This window comes from Erigeron canadensis, chromosome 3 (genome assembly GCF_010389155.1).
Source record: "Erigeron canadensis isolate Cc75 chromosome 3, C_canadensis_v1, whole genome shotgun sequence".
Classification (NCBI taxonomy): Eukaryota; Viridiplantae; Streptophyta; class Magnoliopsida; order Asterales; family Asteraceae; genus Erigeron; species Erigeron canadensis.
This window is the reverse complement of record NC_057763.1, coordinates 3702808-3719634: the sequence shown is the minus strand read 5'-3', so window position 1 is coordinate 3719634 and position 16827 is coordinate 3702808. Positions and strand designations below refer to the sequence as shown.

General features: G+C 39.4%; 1 protein-coding gene across 1 annotated transcript; it reads left to right on the top strand.

Annotated features, from left to right (window-relative positions):
- Positions 1-13972: 13972 nt before the first annotated feature.
- On the top strand, positions 13973-16461 carry LOC122593097 (laccase-2-like). The gene is made up of 6 exons (XM_043765449.1): positions 13973-14080; positions 14156-14307; positions 14395-14639; positions 14725-14853; positions 14954-15922; positions 16156-16461. Exons 1-6 carry the CDS (start codon positions 13973-13975, stop codon positions 16284-16286), a joined length of 1734 nt encoding a protein of 577 aa, XP_043621384.1. The 3' UTR covers positions 16287-16461.
- The last annotated feature ends 366 nt before the right edge of the window (positions 16462-16827 follow it).

The following is a 16827-nucleotide window of genomic DNA, read 5'->3' as shown; positions in this document are numbered from 1 at the left end:
CCTTCCTTTGAACTTGAAGGTTCATTCCTTGCTGAGTAAGAGAAGGCTTGACCCACATAATCTCTTCTTTTCTCTGCCTTACATCTCTTGAAGTAAGATATGCTTGGCGTGCTTCTTCAAGCTTCTTCTCTTTATTTGCAAAGAATTCAAGTTCTTTCTTTTTCAAAGCTTCCAAGCCACCAGACTGCTCAGCCAACCTCTTGGTCTCATCATCAGCATCCTCAAGTTCCTCATTTACTATTAACTCACTAATAAGTTTCTGAGACAGTTCTTCTTGAATTTGCTTTTTCTTCAACTCTTCTTGAATGACTATCTCAGTGGGAGTGAGTTCAGCAGATGCTTTTGAAGAGGACTTGGGAAAAGCACCAGACATGAGCTTGTCTTGTTGTGCTGTTGCTGAGATGGGAACCTTTGGGGGTTTGCTTTGAATCACTGTTGCTGCTTTTCCCTTATCAGCATATTTCTTTTCAAGGGCAGCATGAAACTCAGCAGTTGGCTTGAAAGTGGACACATTTATTGGCCTTGCTGGCACATCCTCAGCAGGCTTCACTATTTCTTTTTCAGCTGCCGGTTTAACAACCTTCTCAGCTTGTCCCCCCTCAACATTTGCTGCCGGTTCAATAACCTTATCAGCATTGACAGTTTGTTCTTGAGGAGCATCCGCATTAGAAATATGCTCCCCCTCAGCAGGTGCTGCCGGTTCATTGACCTTCTCAGCGAGGGGGACACTTTCAGCAATTGGGGTCTCCTCATTGACAACAGTTTTCTCCCCCTTGGAAGTAGTTGAAGTACTTGCTACTTCCACCTTTTCTTCATCATTTCTTTGAGGTCATGGACCTCTTGTTCAAGCTTGCGTTGGCTGCTGATGGATTCATCTATCCTTAGCTTATCAGCAGCCGATGAGGAGAAGTTAAAAGAAGATTTAAGAGAATCTATCTCTTTGGTGAGAGTGGAGAGGAAATTGTTCTGATTTCGAGAGAAGGAGTTTATAGAATTTTGGAGTTGGTTGAGATGGGCAGTGAAGAGAATGTTTGATTGGGAGAGTTGTTGAAGAGAAGAGAGAAGGGCAGTGTTTTCAGTGACCGCCGCTAACTTGGCCATTTGTTCTTTGAGTTTGTCCAGCGAGGCAGAGATAGAGAAGTTTGAGACACCAACCCGATACATGCTCGCATTAAGAAGAGTTTGATTTTGCTTGAAGAGTCTTTCATTTGAGGCAGTGTGCTGCTGCTGAGCTTTAATCATCCTGATAATGACATCTTTTTGCTCAGCCAGCCCATCATTAAGGTTGTCACTGCTATGCACCAAGTATTGAAAGTTTGAATGAGCTTCTAAGTGTACTTGGGCAACCTGATCAACCAACCATGCAAATAAGTACCCATGCTTATTCCCTTGACTTTGACACACCTGTATTCTTCTCAACAGTTCTTGCAATTGATATGTTTCAACGTAGTCAAGCCCAGGCAAGTCAACTGCGGTGTACATTCTTTCAGCATCTTCAGGCTCAGGCACCCTTAAAGTTCTTAATGAAACTGGATACTTGGAGCAGGGAGTGCCAAAGAAATCTGGATGATGCATAGGGGGCACTTCCATTATCATTTCATCATCCAGTTCTTCGTTTTCAACAAACACTCCTGGCCTGATGTGTTGATTATCACAAAGCTCCTTCCTTCTTTGCAATTCTTCTTCAGTGAGCTCAGTTTGAAATTATCCAAAGTGTCCCATAGGTTCAAAAATTGCTGTGGGCCTTGGAGAATAAGAAGGAGGAGGGGGCATATCAGCTAACATTTCAGGCATTTCTTCATCATCTTGTGGTTCAACAACCATGATGTAGCCCATGTCACCTTCCAAAAACTCACCAACAACAACTTCTTCTTCACTTTCTTCTGCGGCAGCGAGTGTTACCTCATCATTTATATCATTATTTACACCTTGTACGTCTATCTCGCTGCCGTTATCATCCATTTCTAAATCTGCAAAAAATGTTAGTCTCGGTCCCTGCACAAACAGTTTCCGAGACATTTAAAAATTTTTTGGGGAAAGAGTACCTGGTGCCTCAACCTCAGTGTGTTGTTGCACTAAGGTATCATCGGCCGTAAAGGGTGTTTACTCTAGCATCACCTGTGATCTGGCTGCTGTCAATGACTCAGGTGGTATGGAAGATGAAGGGGGATCATCTGGGGTGGAGTTGGACTTTGACCTCTAATGGGTTGGGGTGACCCAGTATCTTCACCAACCTCGCCTAAAGAAGTTTGAGGTGGCTGCTCGCTGTTCCCTTTTGTCTCGTTAGCAAACTGTTTGGAGGTTGCGGATGGGGTGGCTTGGGTACTAATGTCCATAGGCGTACTGGACGTGCTAACCTTAGGTTGGCCCTTTGATTTACTTCGCTTACGTTTTGGGACGTCAGCGGAGGGTGAAGATTGTAGAATTTGTGTTGGGGATGCTGCCTTAGATTTTCTTTTGGCTTTTGAAGAGGCTTTGGAGGTCGCTGGGGGGTTTTCCAGCGAGCCAGCCTCTGAAGGCACTTCATTAGATAGAAGTGCTGCCTCCCAGTCGCTGTCTTTAGGGTATAAAGAAGGATTAAGAGAGAAGAGTACCTCTTTCATGTGTGTTGTGAGGCGTGCAACCAAGTGCTCAGCAGGCTGCCTGTAGATGTTGTTGCCCACTCTTGCTATAGGTATTGTGGCAGCATGTGGCAACTCATACTCAGCGCCTAATGCCTCTTTGAAGATAAGTGAGAAGATTCTCACAAACGGCACAGTGTGAGATCTGTGATTCATACTTATCTTATTCTTCATATCATTGAAGATAAGCAGCACAAAGTCCACAAATCTTCCTTCAGCAAGAGCATGGATAATCGGCATGGAGGTAGAAGATGCCTGATTATAAGATCCCGAATATACATTGAATGACATGGGTGAAAAGAACTCTCCATATCCCTGGAAGATTGTTTTTGGAGGGGTTGCTGGGGGCAACTGGTGGATTAATCAGGTTGTGATTATATCCCATGGATGGTAACCATGCCTTCCATTCATCATCACCGACTGCCTCCACAAATTTATTCTCATCGGTTTCTTGAGGAAACCGAAGAGTTTGTCGAAGTGAGGCAGGAGAGATGGTGATGATCTTTGACCCCTGACGAACAGTGCCAGTAATCACCTTGGTGGACTTATCATAGTCGCACGTCCACCAAAATTCTCGAAGAAGATGAACAAAAATCTTCTCCGAATCTGCCATGATGCAATAACTGGCAGGAGATGCGTGGATGAAATCCAACATTGGCTTATATCCTTTTGTGCCTTTTGGCACGTCAGACGAGCCGATATGGTTGTTAGGCTTAACAACTATATCTGAAGCAGGGAAGGAGACTTTAGAGGATTTGGTAATATTTTCGGGGGAGAAAGTGAGAGAATTTAGGTAGGAGATGGGAATCTGTTCTTGAACAGTTTGTTCAATCACAGGAGGAGTTTGTTCGGTGGTGGTGGAAGAAGGTGGAATTTCTGATGTGGAAGCCATTTTAATTTGAAGATTGCTTAAGAAGAATGAAAAAGAAGATGAACAGTTGAGATGAAAGGAAATTGATTTGAGAGAAAATTGATTGAGTATATGGAAGCGTGAAAATGGGAAAGAGGGTATCGGTTTGTATTTATAGGGTATGGTGGTGGACCATGATTGGTTGAACGAAAAGACAAAAAATCATTTTCTCTCTCATCCTTGTGAGTAACGTTTGAATAAAATAGATATTATATACATAAAAATATATATAAAACTTTTTTTTTTGTGAGTAACGTTTAAATAAAAGGAAAAGAAATTTTGACCAAGAATACTTGAGTATACGCCGTAAAACTGTCAATCAACAGTTGAGCGCAGACAGGTGACGTGATCAAAAGGGACAAGTGGGTGACCTTTTTCAGTTTAAACTTTTAAAAGATATGGTTAAAAAGTGTGCCACGTCACCAACATAGTTACATCCGAAATAGTTAGTTTCAGAGATAGTCCTATGTTTTATTTAATATGTTAAAATCAGACAAATATTATTTTAATAGATCATGCCTCAGCAAACACATTGATAAGGACACGTTTTCTATTTAATGTCAGCGAGCATATGACACACATATGGTTGGTGAGATACAATTTTTGGCAAATTGTCAGCCATCAACGGATTTAATAAGTCTTTACCATTAGCCGTTTGCTGATGGACTAGATGAAGACTTTTAGCTCTTCATTGCTTTTATTTTGCTTTTTCCTAAAGCAACAAGGATTAACGGATTTTAGAAGTCTTTACCAATAACCGTTTGCTATTGGACTAGATGGAAACTTTTGGCTTTCCATTGCCTTTATTTTGCTTTTTCCCAAAGCAACTTAACGGATTTTAGAAGTCTTTACTAATAACTGTTTGCTATTGGACTAGATGGAAACTTTTGGCTTTCCATTGCCTTTATTTTGCTTTTTCCCAAAGCAACAGGGATTAACGGATTTTAGAAGTCTTTACCAATAACCGTTTGCTATTGGACTAGATGAAGACTTTTAGCTCTTCATTGCTTTTATTTTGTTTAGCAAGTAAGACATACTTAAGCTTGCTGATAAAATCTTAGCTTACAAATGATATGTAAGTTAAGTAGCTGAATCACCATTCAACATTCCCAACCTACTGACAAGATCTTTAAATCTCTTTTCATCTAAGGGTTTTGTGAAAATGTCAGCGAGTTGATCATAAGTGAGAATGAAATAAATTTCAACATCCCCTTTCAGGACATGGTCACGAATAAAATGATACCTAATATCTATGTGTTTGGTCTTGGAATATTGAACAGGATTATGTGTGATAGCAATTGCACTTGTATTGTCACACATAATGGGGACCTTAGAGTAGTCTAAGTCATAGTCAGCGAGTTGGTGTTTCATCCAAAGGACTTGTGCACAACAACTCGCTGCCGATACATATTCTACTTCAGTAGTGGAGATGGACACTGTATGCTGTTTCTTACTAGACCAACTAGTTAACCTCCCCCCCAACATTTGACATCCTCCACTAGTACTCTTTCGATCTAACATGCAGCCAGCATAGTCAGAATCGGAGTAAGCAATAAGATCAAAATTGGACTCCTTGGGATACCAAAGACCTAAGGTCATAGTACCTTTCAGATATTTGAAGATTCGCTTAACAGCGAGAAGATGAGATTCTCTTGGAGATGCTTGATATCTTGCACATAAGCAAGTACAAACATGATATCAGGACGACTCGCTGTGAGATACATCAGCGAGCCAATCATCCCACGATAGTGAGTGGGGTTCACATGCTTACCGTCAGGATCAGCATGGAGATTATTGGGAGGAGACATGGGAGTTGGCTTGGGAGAAATATTGGACATATCAAACTTAACCAACATGTCTCGAATATACTTTTCTTGATTGATAAAAATACCATCAGCGAGCTGACGTATTTACAAACCAAGAAAGAAGGTTAATTCTCCCATCATACTCATTTCAAAGTGAGATGACATAAGGGAGCTAAACTTTTTGCATAGTTTAGTGCTTGAGGATCCAAAGATAATGTCATCAACATAAATTTGGACATACAGTATATGAGCGCCTTTTCGAAAGATGAAAAGAGTGTGTCAATAGATCCTCGCTGAAAGTTGTTAGAGAGGAGAAATTCAGAAAGAGTGTCGTACCAAGCTCTAGGAGCTTGCTTAAGACCATATAAAGCCTTATAAAGACGATAGACATGATGTGGCTTTGCTGGATCTTCAAAACCAGGTGGCTGTTCGACATAGACTTCTTCATCAAGTTTTCCATTTAAGAAGGCACTCTTGACATCCATTTGATAGACTTTGAAGTCTTGAGAAGCAGCATGTGCCAAGAATAAGCGTATAGCTTCTAATCTGGCCACTGGAGCAAAGGTTTCATCGAAGTCGACTCCTTCTTCTTGAAGGTAACCTTGTGCAACCAGCCTAGCCTTATTACGTATAACAACACCATCCTTATCCATTTTGTTTCTATACACCCATTTGGTACCAATAGGTTCCTTACCAGGTGGTAAAGGAACCAAAAACCAGACATGTTGTCGTTGAAATTGGGTTAATTCCTCTTGCATGGCAGCAACCCAAGATGGATCAACCATTGCCTCACCAATATTTTTGGGAGTGATCATTGACAAGAAGTTTACATAAAGACATGTGTTTCTTGTCGCTGATCGAGTGACTATACCCTGCTGAGGATCACCAATGACTTGGTGAGCGGGGTGACTTGCTGTCCACCTAAGTGCAGGAATACTTGAAGAACCTAGTTGAGTGTCAGCGGAAGATTGAGTGATGGGGACAGCAGGGAGAGGATTATATGATGAGAAGTCAATGGTGATGGTGGGTTCAGCAACTGGATGATCAGTTGAGTCATTTGACTGAGCTGAGTTATCATTGATGTTGGAGTCATCAGCAGACTCCATATCCTCAGCATTTGCTGAGGCATCATGAAACTCATCCTCAGCGAGATCATCAGCATGTACATCCTCAGTCAACGATCTAGTGTTGGCTGAGGCAGCCTGGATTGATCTCAAAATAGGCTCAATAGAATAAATATGAGCAACAACTTGTTCCTCATCAGTACTCACTGATGTATCCTGAGATGTTTGCTGATGACATTCAGGTAAGGTACAAGGTGCATCAGAAAATGAGTCAGCTTCCTCATTGGAAGGATTAGTGAACTCACTAAATACTTTTTCATAAGAAGAGGATTGAATGTCCTTTAAAGCAGATGAACTTTCATTAAAAGTGACATGAATGGATTCATCTATTTTTTGAAGGCGAATATTAAATACTCTAAATGCCTTGCTGATAGATGAATATCCTACAAAGTAACCATCATCAGCTTTGGGATCAAATTTGCCTAGGTGATCCCTATTGTTCAGAATGAATACAGGGCATCCAAACATATGAAAGTATTTAATTTGAGGTTTCTTACCTCTTAGAATTTCAAATGCTGTCTTATCATGTCTCTTGACAATTAGACAGCGATTCTGGGTGTGACAAGCTGTGTTGACAGCTTCAGCCCAAAATGTGTTTAGAAGAGAGGACTCACTGAGCATTGTTCTCGCTGCCTCGATAAGTGTTCTATTTCTTCTTTCAGCGACACCATTTTGCTCAGGAGTTCTAACAGATGAGAAATTTTGTGAGATCCCTTGATCATCACAAAAGGATTTAAGAGTGTGGTTTCTGAACTCAGTACCATGATCGCTTCTGAGTTCTTTAACCCTTATGCCATTGAGATTTTCCATTTTCTAAATAAAATTAATAATCTCATCAACAGCATCACTCTTGGAATGAAGAAATATAGTCCAAGTGTATCGTGAACATTCATCCAAGAAAGATAGACTTTGGACATTCACAGGACCAAAGAGGTCCATGTGAAGAAGATGAAAACATCCTTTAACAGAGTTGGCTTGCTTAGTTTTAAAGGTAGCTCTATGGCCTTTACCTTTTTCACAGGCGCTGCAAAGCCTATCTTTTTCAAAGGATAGATGAGGAAGATCACGAACCAAGTTTTTCTTAGCTAGTGAATTAATGGTTTTGAAGTTCACATGCGACATACGCTTGTGCCATAACCAATTTAGTTCAGCTGCTGACTTGGCAAAGAAACAAGTCTCGCTATCAGTTTTGATAGGAGTGAAGTCAACAAGATATACATCTCGTTTTCTTGGAGCTACCAATATGACTTCCTTGTTAATGTTTACAATAGTCCCTTGATGTTTATCAAGAATAACTTTGTAGTCAGCATCACAAAGTTGACTAATGCTTATAAGATTGTGTTTTAATCCATTTACATAGGCAACTTTGGAGAATTTAATTAATCCATTTGAGAGGAGACCATAACCTTCCGTTTGTCTGGTGGAATTATCACCAAACACTACAGTAGGGCCAGCAGTCAGTAGGGCCAGCAGTCTCTACGTAGTTATCCAACAAGGTCTTTGAGCCAGTCATGTGTTTTGAACATCCACTGTCCAAATACCACACTCCTTTTCCCAGCGAACCCTGCATGGATAAAATAGAAGGTTTTAGATAGGTTCACTTTCAAATTCGCTGACAACCATGTCAGCAGGATTAAAGATGGGAGCATCAGAGGTAGAGGTTGGCTCAGTTGAAAGAGCTTCCTCGAGAGTGGGATAGTTTCCCAAGTCAGCAAACCCATGAGTTCTGTCATTCTCATCAGTGGGCATTGTGTTACTCCCATTTTCTTGGAGAAAAAAAAAATTTGCTGACAACATTGGGAGCACTAAATTCAACCAGCATAGTTGGTTGTCCCCAAGCATTGGAGATAACACTTTGAGAATGAGGAATCTCAATACGTTGAACGACAACATAATCAGCTAAGTCAGTTTGATAAGTGCCATATGGGCCAGTAACAGAGCCAGTGTCAATGGTGATAGGTTCAGGAGGAGGGTTCTCGCTGATCCTAGTAGATGAGATGGTTTCGCTGACAGGGTCAGGTGATGGGACACATGCTGAAGTGGAAGCACTTGTTTGCACAACCACTTCAGGAGCATCTCTTGAGCCACTGCAGTTAGTTGCAACATGTCCTCTAATGCCACAAAGATAGCATTTTCTATTTGAGGAGTTGTTTTGCTGATTGCTAAGAAGGAATTCCTTGAGTTGAGAAGACAAATCATTGACTTGCTGTGCATGTTCAACAATTTTAGGGTCTGAAGAGGTTGAAGCCTTGGTCTTTGCTTTGGACTTAGGCTTTGATTTTTGCTTGCGAGAATTCCTTGAGCGTGGTAGAGGACCCAAGAGAGATTGTCCAGTTGGGTCATCTAGACGAGGAGTGGAAGAGGAGGCACCTTGTGATCCTCTTAGAATACTCCAAGCTTGTTTGAGATTTGTTTGAGAGGAGGAAGTCCTAGGTTGATGCACTCTGCTGGGAGTGGTGGACCTAGGTTGACGATTTGGAGTTACAGACCTCACTTGCCTGTGAGGGAGGTATTCTCCAATAGGAACAGAAGATTGTACCTGCTGAGAGGGCAGTTGTCCTCTGTTAGGAGTGGAGGATCTCACTTGCTGATGTGGCAAGTGTCCTCTTTGGGGAGCCACACTCCTCATTTGTTGCTAAGGAACATTTCCTCGCTGAGGAGTTACATTCCTCATTTGTTGCTGAGGAATGTACCCTCGCTGAGAAGTGGTTGGTCTATTAACAGACTGAGGCATCTTACCTCTTTGAGGAGTTGAGTGTCTCATAATTGATCGAGGTGGAGATGACTGAGTAGCCTGCTGATGGACAACATGTTTAGCTTGAGATGAGCTTTCATGTTGAAACCTAGCATCTCCAAACTTTACACGTCTTACCATAAGACGTTCATGCTGAGGTTCCTCAGCATTATAGACTTTAGAAGGAAAAGAATCAGACAAGATGGACTGAGGTTGCTGTTTAGGATGATCAGCTCGCTGAGGCGTGCTATAATCATAAGGCACAACAACGGTACTTCTTTTGAAAGTCTCAGCCGTTTTCAAGGTGAGTTGCTGAGGAGCAATGGGTTTGTACCCATCACTTGAGATGTCTCCATGAAATGTTCCTTCAGGAGAGTATTGAATTTTACCTTCATGTGGCAGCATGCCAACAATAGGTAGATGGGAAAACATATTGCTAGAGGATGAAGTTGAGCTAGCAATTTTAGCTTCAGAGGAATTTGAAGGGTCGCTGGAGAGAGATGAGGAGGATCCAACGTCCATTTCAGTGTGATAATCATTTCCTTTAATGAAATACCGCTTTTTCATTTCCTCAGGAGAAATAATACCAGATGGAGGGATAGAGATTTCAGGTTTCACATCATCATTAAACATGTCAGCGAGACAGGCAGCAGATTCAAAATCTCCACCTATCACTGCCTGAACTTGTGCAGGGACTTGTTCACTAAGGCATTGATGATGAAACTTAGAAGCTTTTGACCAAGAGGTCACAATCTTCTTGAGACTGAGGACTTCAAGCTTAAGTTTTTCATTTTCAAGCTGAAGCTTTTGTGTCAGCAACTCATGTGACTGAAGTTCTACATGAACATTCTTTAGTCTGTTGAGTTTTTCAGATTTTTCACTCAATTCTGAACTTACAGAAATGAGTTTTGAGTGAGCTTCAGCATGCAGAGTTTCTACGAACTAAAGATCACATGACAAGGATTCAAGAATTTTGGTCTTGTCCTCGTCAGCAGATGAGAGAAGAGTATGTACCTTTTTGACAATGACGTTGACCCACTGACTTGCTGAGACTTGGTCTTTTGTCAGTGCATCACTATCAACAAGAGCCATGAGACACATGGTGTCAACATACTCCTCGTCATCAGAGTCATCTGAATCAGCCCAATCATGCTCTTCAGCAACCAGACCTTTGACTGGTGTTTTGGCTTCTTCAGTTTCAGCCATTTTGGCTTTGAGCTGATAATACTTGTTCCTGTATTCATCAGCAGACGTGGATGAGTTAGTTTTAGGAGCAGCAGGGGTTGGAATGGAAACCCTACACTCCTTTTGATAATGGCCTTTTCTACCACATTTCCAGCATTCTTCCTGTGATTTATCAATAGGAGGCTTATATGGAGCAACCGACTTACGGTTGTTCCACTTTCTGGAATATTTCTTTCCAGCGATTAAGGCAAATCCCATGAAATCGCTGAACATTTCTTGTTTCTCTTCAGCATCAAGCTCATCAACAAGAGCTTGAATGGGTGCTGGAAGAGTAGAGGTGCTGGCATCATTATTGAGGTAGATGGGCTCAGCAGAGATGAGAGCAAGAGGGTCAGTTAGAGGGTTTGCAGAAGTGCTAGCTGAGGAAGAGGAGCCAGCATGTCTCCTAGATTCAGCAGAGGCTCTAATATTTTGGGCCAAGGCTTTCTCTTCAAATTGAAGAGTGCCAAACAATTCCTCAAGATCGAGTTCTTGAATCTTTTTAGTGGTACGGAGGATTTGTCTTAAATTCTGCCATTTAAGAGGAAGAGAGTCGATGAACTTGTGGCATACCTCAAAATTATCATGGGTAATGCCAACATTAGTCATGTCATTGAGCAACCCTTTGAAACGGGTATATGTGCCCTCGAGACTTTCATCAGGAAGAGAAAAGAAATTTTCATAGGCACGTTTTAGGTCAATTTTCTTGGTTTTAATCAAGTCAGCTGACCCTTCATACGTGCTCACTAGTCTTTCCCAAACTTCTTTTGAAGTGGGGAATTTAATGACTAGTTTCATCACCTCAATGGGAAGAGTGGTGACGATCATATTTTTCAATCTTGAATCAAGATTGACGAGCTTTCGCTCTTCTTCTGTCCATTGGACTTCTGGCTTTACCAGGTCAGTCACAATTTCAGGAGCATCAGGTGTAGCACTTGGTGTCCTTTAGACATACATGGGTATGTAAGGACCTTCATTTAAGATGGTCATTAGATGTGGTTCTACACCCACTATGTGTGGTAACATTCGTTCCTTCCATGAGCCAAAGTCTTTTGGCTCAAATTTTGGAGGAATAGAGACGTAACCAAAATCACGCGTGTTAACAAGAGTGGGTACAGAAGACATCTTTAAGAAAGAAGAGAAAAAAGATTTTTCAATTTAAACAGTAAAGAAAATAATGTAAACACAAGAGGCAAACAGATCTTGTTCCAATGATTTAGGAACGGTGGCTCTGATACCAATTGACAGTCCACGAATACACTACTTGTGTTTGATTAACTAAACAGTAATGTAAATATGAAATAACAAGAATAGAGACGAGAAGTAAAGAATCAGTTTAGTTGTATGTATTACAATCTAAACGGTGAAATCATGGGTGGTTGTTTTACAACAATAGTAAACAAAAAGAAAAGATTTGTTAAGTTTTTGAACACACAAAAACTTAACAAATATGCAGAGAGAATAAAGTAAAGAATGTGGAACACACCAACAAGATGGTGGCTAGGTCAAGTGATTCCTTTTATAGGCAGATAAGGAATCACATGACAACTCTAGTAGATGTTGACACATGAAGGTTGTCAACTATCTATTGGTGGATCATTCAGATCTGCAGAGGTCTCTTTCCTTCATCTTGTTTGTTTCCAAAAACGGTATGAAAGAGAAACTCCATTGCACAGAAATAGTACAAGGTCACATGGCTTCATCTTGATTTTGCAACACGTGTCCTTGGGACCATCCTTCTTATCTTCAATTTCCCGCTCATATTTGACTTACAAATACTGGACGGTGAGTCATCGAACATATCCTTTAGACTTGAAGATAGATCGTGCTTGCAGATGCAGACGCTCGCTGATAAACAAGCTCGCTGAGTCTCTCAGCGAATTCTTGACTCAACAAATTGATCTATCTTTGTCTCATAAGTAAAACCCGATGTTTACAGTTGAGCTATAGATCATTGACCAATTGAAACATGTGTTTTATACTATATGGAATTTTGAATTATAAAAGAAATTGATGCATGAAAAGTACATGTCATTGTACCTAATTGCATACATTTTAAGAATGATATAAAATGAGGTTAAAAAAACATCGTAGTTACTTAATTTTAGCATAAAAGATTCGATCAATAAGACCATAACTCATATAAATCGCTTGAATTGACGCCGTACGTATTCTATATATTAATATATGAATTGAGTTGCCAACCTGCAAACTTGAATGAAATGAAAAGCATATTTTGTCAAACACAAAAGTTCATTGTATGGTTGCTGTCAAAATAAAGGAAACCAAACCCATATATGATTCCAACATACAACCACAATATTAAGGGGACCAGAGCATGTTAAGTTGTTGTGAAATTAAAGAAGCACACTTGGGGAAATATGAACGATAGCTGCATGATATCAATATATCATGAGATCGAATATATGTAACTTTAACTTGTATCTAGATAATTTGGATTCTTTACGACTAAGGCGGTTAAAAAATGTGTGGGTATATATATATACATAGGGTAAAGTTCATGTAATCATATGGAACAAAAATGTGGGTAAAGGTGTTCATTTTAGCTACTCAGAATAACAGAACTGTTATAGTTTTTCTTGTTATTCCTTGTACATGAAAAATCTTCCTTTTAGATTAAGCTTCAAAACCAAGTTAAAGATCTTCCATTACTATCTCCACTTTCTATTGATAGTTATATATACTTAATTCGAGTCTTTGACTACAAAATGTGATACTTGTCTAGTTGTCTTTGCTGAAAAACGAGCTGTTATTTGTGATTCAAGGTTTATCTATCATGATAATAATTTTGCCTAAAATACAAATTCAATTCATATCACCTTAAGAGGTACAAGTACACCTTTTTGCTTTGAAGTGTAGTCCTATCTCTAGTTCGTTTGAAAAATTGTTTTTCTGCTTAATTGGTTTTATTTCTGGGTTGCATGACTTTCGACTCCCCTTACTAAATGGGTCAAGCTCCCCCACCGATAACTACAAGGATAGATTGTCTAAGGATTAATGGAACAATCCATTTAACGGAACCATCCATCTCCATCAAGAAGTTTGTGGGTTAACATAAATGTTCGTAGCTAGCGCTTCAGGCTCATAATGTGAATTCTTCAGATAGTTAAAAGAGTTTAAGACCTATAAATTACTCGTATGTTTTAAGTACTTATAACATAAATGGCTTAATATTTTTTTGATCAAGGAATTGAAAAGAAAAGGGTACCTGTAGAAATATTTTTTTGATCAAGGAATTGAAAAGAAAAGGGTACCTGTAGAATGAAGTTATGGCTCTTAGTAGATACTAAAACATGCGTTGTGGCAAAAGCTAATGCACATATATTTGAAGGATCAGCTAGTCGAAATCATATATTATAATGACTTTGACAACACTCTACAAAAGTTTGCTCCACCATACAGTAGGTAAATATGCATTTTCTGTTTCTCAGAAATTTGGACCAAACCCCACATAACCTTAATTTCATGCCTATAAAAAAAAAACCTTTGACAAATTGCTTGTATCATCTTCAAACTTTTACCCCGAATAAGTCATGGCAGCGTCTTTTCTTCCTTCGTCTTTCTTGGGCGTGTTCCTCTTTCTGACATGCTTTGTCTACTTGAATGGCAGCACTAGCACTACTAGACATTATAAGTTTAATGTGAGTGATTTTTGACTTGTGGTATTATATATGTTTCGTTTAGATACATATGTACTAATGTAACTCTGATTTTAGATTCGGATGCAAAATGTGACAAGATTGTGTGAAACAAAGAGTATAATAACCGTAAATGGAAAATTCCCTGGGCCTCGGGTTGTTGCTAGGGAAGGAGACCGTGTGGTTATAAAAGTGGTTAATCATGTTTCTAAAAATATTACAATCCACTGGTATAAGTACTTTCATATGTCTTTTTGGTTCCTATATAGATGATTTGGGATTTTTGGATATGAATTTATGGATTTTGTTTTTGATAGGCATGGAATCCGACAACTTCAGAGTGCATGGGCCGACGGGCCAGCATACATTACCCAATGTCCCATTCAACCGGGTCAATCATACGTTTACAACTTCACTATTACGGGTCAAAGAGGAACATTGTGGTACCATGCTCATATTTCATGGATTAGGGCAACTCTTTATGGCCCGATCATCATCCTCCCTAAACGTCACGAATCGTATCCATTTGTCAAGCCTTACAAGGAAATTCCAATCATATTCGGTAAACTTCACAATGAAAGTCTTTTAAATTGATGTATATTGTGTTTGGTTATGCAGATTATTACTAATTTTGACATTGGTAACAGGAGAATGGTGGAAAGCTGATCCAGAGGCTGTTATTAACCAGGCCATTCAAACTGGGGCCGGGCCAAATAACTCAGACACTTATACAATAAATGGGTTCCCTGGCCCATCCAAAAATTGTTCAGCAAATGGTACACTTTACACTTGATCAAGTAGAGTTGAGTTCAAGTAGCATATATATGTTCAGATTAATACGTTAACTTACTAACAATTTGAATATATTTCATGTAGAAACATATCGGCTTAAGGTGAAGCCAGGGAAGACATATCTCCTTAGAATGATCAATGCTGCACTTAACGACGAGCTTTTCTTTAGAATTGCTAATCACACGTTTATAGTCGTCGATACAGATGCAAGTTATGTGAAGCCATTTAAAACGGATACTATATACATTGCACCAGGGCAAACTAGTAATGTTCTGTTAAAGACTAAAAACTTTAAACCCAATGCCAAATACTTGATGGCCGCCCGACCTTATTCCACGGCGGCCTCAGGAACATTTGATAATACTACTGTTATCAGTGTTCTTGAATATGATGTAGGTAAAACTACAGTCGCCAACTCTTCCATTAAAGCCCTTCCGGTTCCACCACTCCCACAAATCAATGCCACAACATTTGTCGCCAACTGGACAAACGGGCTTCGTAGTTTGGCTAACGCACGTTTCCCAGCGAACGTTCCACAAACCACCCAACGACGTTTTTTCTTTGCACTCGGCCTTGGAACCACCCCATGCCCAAAAAACCAAACATGCCAAGGACCAACAAACCAAACCAAATTCGCGGCCGGGATAAACAATGTTTCCTTCACAATGCCAACCACTTCACTACTAAATGCACATTTTCTTCGACAATCAAATGGGGTTTATACTACAGATTTCCCGACCACGCCGTTGAATCCATACAATTACACCGGCACCACACCAAACAACACAATGATGACTAATGGCACAAAAGTTGTGGTTCTGCCGTATAACACCACCGTGGAGCTAGTAATGCAAGGAACTAGCACTCTTGGAGCTGAAAACCATCCTCTTCATCTTCATGGATATAATTTCTTTGTTGTTGGACAAGGATCCGGCAACTTTAACTCGACTACGGATCCACCCAACTTCAACCTCGTTGATCCTGTCGAAAGGAACACCGTTGGTGTTCCCTCTGGTGGATGGGTCGCAATCCGGTTTCGTGCTGATAATCCAGGTTTTTTTATTTATTGTTCTCCTTTTTTTTTTTTTAATAAATTGTTCTCTTTATCAAATATTTCAACTTATCAGTTATTAGTTGATGAATTACCAAGCATTAGTAATGCTTTATGCACAAAAGTTCACAAAAAATTAATAAAAATGTTATATGTGTTTAACTAATTAATTAACTAGTATATTACAGTATATATTATGGATAATATAATATTATAATGTACGTGTGTTTGATAGGTGTGTGGTTCATGCATTGCCATATTGAGATACATATTACGTGGGGATTAAGGATGGCATGGGTGGTTAACGACGGGAAACTCTCCAATCAGAAGCTGCCACCACCACCGGCCGATCTTCCGACATGTTGACTTTGACTCCGACAGTTCAAAATAAAGAAATTTGAGTTTCGATTTAATTTATACATGTATGATCATTGTAGGCCTAAAATGTATTCTTTTATACTCTTTTGTCTTTGCGGTTTCAAGAGTTTTGATTAAATTTTTCTTTTATAATTATTATATGGATAAGGAAATAATTATAAGGATAAGGATATACTTGTATGTTTTAAGTTTGAGAAATTGACAATGATAATCAAATTTTTACAAACACACATGGATCAATAAAAATCAATAGAATTATCTTCTTTCTTTTTCTTTTTTTTTTATTCTCTTTCATGATATGATTGGTCCACATAAGTTGTTTGTCATTATAAAATTTCTTGTGTAATTTTCATACTTCATTTGTTGAGTTTTTAACTAAAATGGTATAACTGAAAAAATATTTACCGAAATGTTGTAGTTTGAATAATATTTAATTTTTAAGTGTTTTTCTTATTAATTTTTATCGATCTATTTCAACTTTTTCACAAACCAACATATATACAAACTCAGATTATTACCAAATCACAAC